This window comes from Hipposideros armiger, unplaced genomic scaffold (genome assembly GCF_001890085.2).
Source record: "Hipposideros armiger isolate ML-2016 unplaced genomic scaffold, ASM189008v1 scaffold_284, whole genome shotgun sequence".
In the NCBI taxonomy this organism is placed as follows: Eukaryota; Metazoa; Chordata; class Mammalia; order Chiroptera; family Hipposideridae; genus Hipposideros; species Hipposideros armiger.
The window spans coordinates 904,559-911,958 of NW_017731634.1; the positions used below are offsets into that span (position 1 = coordinate 904,559).

A 7,400-nucleotide genomic window follows, 5' to 3' on the forward strand; every position below is an offset into this window, starting at 1 on the left:
GCGCCCACGCGCGCAAGGTCCACGGAGTTCATGGCTGCTGCCCGCCCGGTCCTCCTGCCGCAGGGACCGCCCAGCACCGGCCGCGCTCCGCCTCGGGTGTGCGCGGGCGCCGGGCTCCAGGCCCCGCCCAGCGGCGCCACGCCCCCAGGCCGCCGCCCCGCCTCTAGGCCTGCTCTTTGCCCAGACCCCGCCCAGCTCCGGCCCCGCCCCCACGCCGCTGCCCCGCCTCTAGGCCTGCTCTTTACCCAGGCCCCGCCCAGCAGAGGCCGCGCCCCGCCTCCGGTGTGCGCGGGCGCCGGGCTCCAGGCCCCGCCCAGCGGCGGCCCCGCCTCTAGGCCTGCTCTTTGCCCAGGCCCCGATTCGGATCGCGTCTCTGCACAGGCCGCGTTCCCAAACGCTTCCTCGCCCCGGCGAGCCGCCCAAACAGCTCAGCCACCTAGTTTGCATAGCATGAGCCCTTCGGCCCACGGCGCCACAGCGTCGGCGGTGGACGGAGCCTGACCGCGGCCCGCAGGCATGCGCCTGCGCAGAGTGCTGCGCCGGGCCGGGGGCGGGGGGCGGAGGAGCAGCGCGGCCGGTGTCCCGGGGTCCCGACCCAAAGGGGAGGCGGTAGAGGCAGCGACGTGGTACGTGGTGTGCGGGACCGAGCGAAGGCGAGCAGTGTGAGCTCCCGTGTCGCGGGCGTGGAGGCCGGGAGGCTATCGAACGCAGCGCTTTCTCAACTACAGGTCCGTGTCGGCTGTAATCATAAAATACTGTCAATTTCATGCCAGCTAAATATCGGCTTTTAACCCCAAAACTTTGGGTAAAACGAACCCGAAGGACAGAGCCGCAGCTTACTCGGTGCCTTGCGGATTTGTCTTGCTTCTGCCTCACGACAGCCCTGTGACACCCAGTGTGACCCAGTTACCGCCTAGGGCCTGAGGGGTGGAGGAAGACGTGACACAGAAGTGGGGTCCCACCTGGGCACGCCCCGCCCGCCTGCGGGGGCTTGGCCTGACTCCACAGACCACTCCAGGCTGGAGAAGGGAGGGCAGCCACCTGGCCTGTGTTTGGGGACGGGGAAGAGCCCACGCTGGTTCCACGGGGCCCACAGGAGAGAAGGGGACGCAGGCCCAGCCCTCTGTTCTGCTGCTGCCGCCTCAGCCTGGGGGTGGCGCTGAAGGTCCGGGTACCAGACCAGAACCGAGTCCCAGGGTCAGAAACAGGGAGCTCCTTTTGCTGGGTTTTGAAGGCGTGGAGAGCAGAAAGGGGGGGGGCACCCAGAGGTTAAAAGCGCTGGCCGGTTGCCCAGCCTGGAGGGAGGAAGAAAGGGGGAGAGGCCAGGCTGGCTCTGTGGAGAGGGGGCCCTGCCTCTGCAGGACCCGGGAATGTCATCCCTGGGGAGCTGAGATTCCCCAGCTCTGCGGATAAATAAAACATTCACATGCTTCATCTAAAACAAAGTATATTTTGGCAAGATGCTTTGAAAATAGCCATCAGTGTCACCCATCGATGAATTACCTGGACAGTGACTACTGGAGAGACACCCAAGGGTGACACAGTTTGCTCTCCACTGTAGTTAGTTCACTCGTGGTTTCTCACTTTCTTCAATGGATCTCATCCATGGCTATCGTCATTTCTTTTGGTGCTAAAATTGTCCCTGATTTGTCTCACAAGACAGCCTTCAACCACTTTGTGATCCACATTCCCTACTGTGCCCACCAAGAAACCCTCAAAGCATGACATCCCAGTGACAGTGAGTACTCTAGGCTGCACACGGTGGCTTCCCAAACCATCCTCCATCAAAACAACCAGGGCTCCTTGGAGAAGTGAGAGTCCCAGAGCCAGGGCATGGGAAACGGGTCCTCACATCCAAGGGTGGCGCTCACAACTCAACACCTCTCTGCCCACTCAGTGTGTATGGGCCCCAAAGTGTCCCCACAACACCCCGTCCATCCAGTATCCAACCGGAGAGTCATGTCCAAGTTCACATAAGTTGCTTTCTCGCCTGCCCACAGCCACCTTGGCCAGCACAGTGCCTTCTCCCCAAGCCCTGAAGGATGCAAGCTTGGGCAGCCAGGAGTCACCATCAAGTCCCAGTGCACCTCAACCAGTGCATGACCCCTTAGGGGACAAGGGTCCCCATTCCTTCTAGGTTGGGGTAGGTCTAATGGGGGTGGGCGAAGGCACTGGATCAACCCCAGACCTCAGGGCTCACCTCTCGGCCTTGCTCCTGAGCGTCTGGAATGAAGTGGAGCTGCCCGGGCCCTCCCCTGCCGCTGCCCAGATCCTTAAATGCCCTTGGAGCAGAAATGCCCAGTTCTTTACTGTGTAGGAGACGTCTCACGGGTTTTTTTCTTTGCCTGCCAGAGGGATGGAGGTTGCCAGCCTCCTGGTGCTTGTCCTGGCTGGCAGGTCCTGAACGCTGTTGGGCTCACCTGTGCAGGTGAGGGCCAACGCCACCGAGACAGGGACTCATTTTTCAGCCAGGAATGCGTCAGTTCTATAGTGAGAAGTGTACATACCATTGTCACTGTGTAACCTCTGAGCGCACTGCAAAGGTCAAAATGTAACATCTCAAAACAGTTTCGCAAGAGCCCAAATGCTACTAGGGACCTGTTTTATACAAATACAGACCAGGGTTTGAGCTGCACACACAGACTGCCTGGACACCAGCTCAGGGCCTGAGCAAGGAGCTCAGCATATGGGGGGGGGGGCGCTCCCGGAGCTCAGTGACCCTCAGCAGCGGTGCAAACCCACTGCGTGGGCAGTGCCCGCTGGGCTGGTCTGCAGCGCCCACGTCTCCTGTGACAGAGGCACCGACGGGCTTTTAATTGATGTATTTAATTGTGGTTCTCCGATGTGGCCCTTTTTTTCAATCCAGGGGTAGAACTGATTATGGGGTGTCCTGAGGGAAGTCGTGGGACAGGACAGGGCAGACCTGTCTATGGGCGCAGGAGGCTCCCCACTCAGGGGGGCCTCACCCCATAGCCCCACTGTGAGCCCTCCAGCGGCTCCCTGCCCAGCAGGCCTGTGCCCACGCCCCATCTCCACACCCGAGCCCCCCTCATCTCTTCACTGTAGCTAATTTGTGCTCCTCCCTTTGTCTCCTCCGTGCCACTTCTCCCACCCAGTGTCCTGAGGGAGTGGGGGCCCTGGGTCCCTCCTGCTAGCAGCAGCCTTCCTTCCGCAGCAGGCGCCTGGGCTCATGGGCACCCTGCTGGCTGGGGTGTTAGTCTGTGCAGCTGAGCTTCTGGGGGTGGGAGGCTGACCAGCACATAGGCAGACAGGCCAGGCCTGTCTTGCAAGAGCCCTGATCTGGAGCTGCCACCCTTTGGGAACCTGCCGCCAGTGTCACCAGGGCCTGGCCTCCAGCTTATTCAGTCCCTGGCTGAGTCCTGGTGCCCGCCCCGCCCCCCCCACAGCGTTGCCCTCCCCACTGGGCGGGCGGTCTCCCATGGACCCCGGCCTTCACTCTAGAGCGTCCTCCCATCCTTGGCCCAGAAGCCGGCAACTGATCTGCCTCACCCGGGAAGAGCGCAATGATGGTGCCAACTTGGGCCAGTGAAGCAATGTCCTCCACAACTAGACTGAAGAACAAAACGACAGCAACTTGTTTGTTCCCCTTTCCCCGATTCCCCAGTGCTGTTCCCCTCCACCAATTCCCCAATAAAAAAAATCTTTAAAAAAAAATAAAACATCCCCATGCACGCTCACCTCTGTGCAGCGTGGCAGGTACATAATGTCACGTTCATGGCCCTTCAGCCCAGTCCCAGCCCCAGGAGGTAGGTGGCCGCAGGCCCATCCTGCAGTGAGCAGGCGGCCCAGAGTCAAGAGGCTCACGTGGGTGAGTCCTCAGGGTGCCAGTGAGCACACAGGTGAAGGAAAGTTTAAGGCATCTCATGCGTTTGATGAGGAGGTGTGTGGGGTCCCCAAAGCCTTCTGAGCAGTAACTGGTCTCTTCCTCTGCTGGGTGGAGGCTAAGGCATCCAGGAGTGGGTCCCACCAGCTCCCTGGTCCCCACATTTGGTCCTCGGGGGCCTGGCAGCTTTTATCAGGTGCAGTGGAGATGGCTCAGTCATGTGCATTCTGGGGCCATTTATCAGCTGGTTGGTCCCTCTTAAGGGACATGGATGTTGTCTCCTCCACGGCCTCTGTGGTGACGTCTGGCAGGGGCTGTGAGACCTGCAGGACCTGGACAGCTGGGGCGTCTTCTTCTGCCCTCCGTCTGTTACTCTGCCAAGTACATTCAGCGTGAAGACTGGGCTGGCTCCAGCCCCTGGGCCATGATGCTCAGGGGCAGCCCGTCTCCAGAGGGCGGGGCTGTGGCATCCCTCCCGAGTTAGCAAGGCTCTGGCCTAAGGACTTGGCACCCACAGAGAACTGGGGCTCCCACCCAGCCCAGCAGCATCTCCTCCGGTGGGGAACACACAACAATACCTGAGGAAAGTATATCATTTGGGTGCATCTTCCTGCAAAACAGAGACACACCTGTCAGGGAGGAGCCGCACAGCAGTGGGGAGACCCTCGCTTCCTGCTTCTGGCAGTGAAACCTGTGCCCAGGGACTGACCCTCTCAGAGGCAGACAAGACTGATGTGGACAGGGCTGTTTGCCAGGCCTGTCCCCAGGGCGCCGGGACAGATGAAACGACATGGGGACACAGCCTGTCCACCTCCCCAGCTGCCAAACCCGTCCCTAACTCACCCCATTTGACCATCAACTAGCAAGAGGGGTGAGCACTTCACAAAAGAGGGTCCCCCCACTCCTCAAAGAGCAGGTACCCCAGAAGTGGGAGATAAGGGTCGTGGGCCTCTGCCCAGCCTGCTCAGAGTCCGGGACGCTGAGACCCCATTGCAGCCTGGGGCCCAGGTGAGGACGCAGGACAGGCGGCAGCCTGAGGACCTGGCCGACCGCTCCCCTTTGCATGTCTTTGCTCCGGGCTCACACCCCACTGGGCCTGCTTGGGCTCCCCAAGGCCAGAGCTGGGTCGCCACAGCCAGATCCTTGTGTCCAGCTGGGGCGTGGCCCAGACGAAGAGCCCAGAGCAGAGTGGACACTGCACAAGGCAGTGAACGAAGGGGTGAACGACTCCCCGTGTGGTGACCCGGTGCCCTCCCTGCTGACTTCAGCCCTCACTGTGCTTGTGTCCCCTAAGGGCAGGCGGGAACTCGGGGTCCACGGCAGTGAGCGGGCACTGGGGCGGCCCAAGGCTTGGACATGCGGTCCAGGAGGCCCCACCCTCCCAGGCAGCCCGTGCCCCACCCCCATGATGTGAGGTTCAGGGCCAGGGATGGTGTCTGGGTTGGGAATGCTGGGACCTGAGCCCTGGTGGGACCGTGGGCCATTGCTCACCAAGTAACTTTCTGTATTTCGTCACCGTGAACAAGAAAAAGAGCCCAAGAATGGCAATGAGAAGGATGACAGCCAATAGGACCCAAAGTGGCCAGAAGGAGCAGATGGCATCTGTGCTGCTGGTCCCGGGGCCTGATTCCACCTGCAGCAGGCTGCTGCACCTAGGACAGAGGGGTGTGGTGGGTACGCGGGCAGCACACGCGGGTATAGGATGACCTGCGGCACAGCCAGGGCGGTCCGGTGAGAGGGCAGCTCTGGGAGCGAATGCAGGTCTGTCTGACTCTCCATGTCCCACAGCTACGAAGAGACGGGGGGCCAGGGAGGAAGAGGAAGGATGGAACGGGGACACATGACAGGAGAGAGGGAGCGAGGACAGCGACAGCTAGAGACCCAGGACACATAGAGGACAGCGAAGGAGACAGAGCACGAAGACACACCCAGGGTCAGGGACAGAAAACTGTTAAAGCCAGGACAACAGACAGAGGGACAGACCAGGGGAGGGCCAGGGAGGGTCAGGGAGGGGTGGGGAGGGTGGACAGAGGGACAGACCTGGGGAGGGTCAGTGAGGGGTGTGGAGGGTGGACAGAGGGACAGACCTGGGGAGGGTCAGCGAGGGGTGTGGAGGGTGGAGACAGAGGGACAGACCGGGGAGGGGTGGGGAGGGGTGGAGAGGGTGGACACAGAGGACCTCTGTATCCCTCCCTTGTGGCAGCCACATTTGGTCACCCCAGGCTCCTGCCAGGGACTCTAGAACTCAGGTCAGGGCTGGGACCCAGGGATACACATTTGGGGGGTTCCTGCTGCAGGGGGCATGGGGTGCTCCCTTTGAGCACCCCACATCGCAGGGAAGCCCCTCTTCCCTGACACTGGGGACACCCAGACCACAGGGTTTGAGGGCTCTGGCCACAGCAGCCCGCTCTCCTCCAGGAACTGTGAGGAGCTGACACGGGCTCTTGGCCGATGTGGCATGTTGCATGAAAGCCACAGGATTCTAGCGGAGTGGCCGGGGTGGGTTAACAGCCTTTCTGTGGGGGGAAGGCCCTTATCTCCCAGGGGAGCTCTGAGGAGGCCCCTCCTGGGGACACGGGGCTCACACCACCTGGGTCACCTACTTGGTCCATAGCTGACACTCCGCCAGACTCCCATTGGGAGAGAAAGTCCCGGGCAGGCAGTCTGCACACACCGTGTCCTGCCACTCGGTGCCTGAGAAACAAGAGGGCTGGGCAGAGGGGGCCTCGGGGCCCGGGCTTCCCCCCACCCCTTGGGCTTGGGTCTGGGGTCCGTCTCTTCATGGGAGCGAGGGCACCAGGCCGAGGGAGCTGGGGGTGGCCCGGCGCCTGTGGCTAACCTCTTTCCTGCAGCCTCTGGCCTGGCCTGCAGACACTGTGGGGCCTGCACTCGGCACAGTCGTCCCCATCCTCTCTCACGCAGAAGTGGCCTTGGTCGCAGCTGCACACAGTGTTCTTTGTGCTGGAGCACTTCTGCCGGGTCACCAGGCCCATTGCTGGGATTCAAGAGAAGGCGCTGAGAGCGGCAGCAAAGACTGCTACGGTGGTGGTGAGTACCCCGTCACTGGAGGAAACCTAGCTGAGGGCTCGACAGCAGCATCTGCCGGCCTCGGGGCTCCTGCCTGGGATCTGCAGAGTGCACTGGGTGACAAAACCCCAGCCAGCTGTGCAGCCCTGGTATATGTCTGGGACCCTGCGAGGTGCACCCCCAGATGAGCTGAAACAGTACCTGGAGGGGCAGGACACAGCGGGTGAGTCCCAAAGGGGTTCTGAGGGACATGAGCCGCAGCAGGCAGGGAAGGGCCAGCCACCAGAGGGAAGGGGAGGTGGCAGGAGGGTCTCGTGGGGGGGCCAGGCCTCTGGGGAAGTGAGAAGTCCTCCCAGCTGGGCCCAGACAGGAAGTGAGAGCCAGTCAGTGTGGGGCAGGCGAGGAGGCAGGTGCCAGCCCCCGGCCACCCACCCTGAAGACCTGCCCCTCAGACAGGCTCCCAGCCTGCACACCAGGCTAGTCAGATGGCAGTGACAGGACACTGAGAGCCACCCTCAGCTGGTGGGGG

At 61.9% G+C, this 7,400-nt stretch overlaps 1 protein-coding gene across 3 annotated transcripts in view; it reads right to left on the bottom strand.

Annotated features, from left to right (window-relative positions):
- Positions 1-209: 209 nt before the first annotated feature.
- Positions 210-7,400, bottom strand: part of TNFRSF14 (TNF receptor superfamily member 14) — a 9,856-nt gene continuing 2,665 nt past the window's right edge. For 2 of the 3 annotated variants that reach the window (XM_019658583.1, XM_019658584.1), the window contains exons 5-10: positions 6,684-6,839; positions 6,448-6,538; positions 5,336-5,496; positions 4,423-4,454; positions 3,700-4,218; positions 1,431-2,485 (exon numbers count right to left, since the gene is read on the bottom strand). In XM_019658583.1, the coding sequence (XP_019514128.1) occupies positions 4,057-4,218; positions 4,423-4,454; positions 5,336-5,496; positions 6,448-6,538; positions 6,684-6,839 (602 nt within the window). In that variant the 3' untranslated portion in view covers positions 1,431-2,485; positions 3,700-4,056. Of the gene's footprint in view, positions 740-1,430; positions 2,486-3,699; positions 4,219-4,422; positions 4,455-5,335; positions 5,497-6,447; positions 6,539-6,683; positions 6,840-7,400 lie in introns of those variants that run through there. The other variant, XM_019658585.1, reaches the window with a different exon arrangement.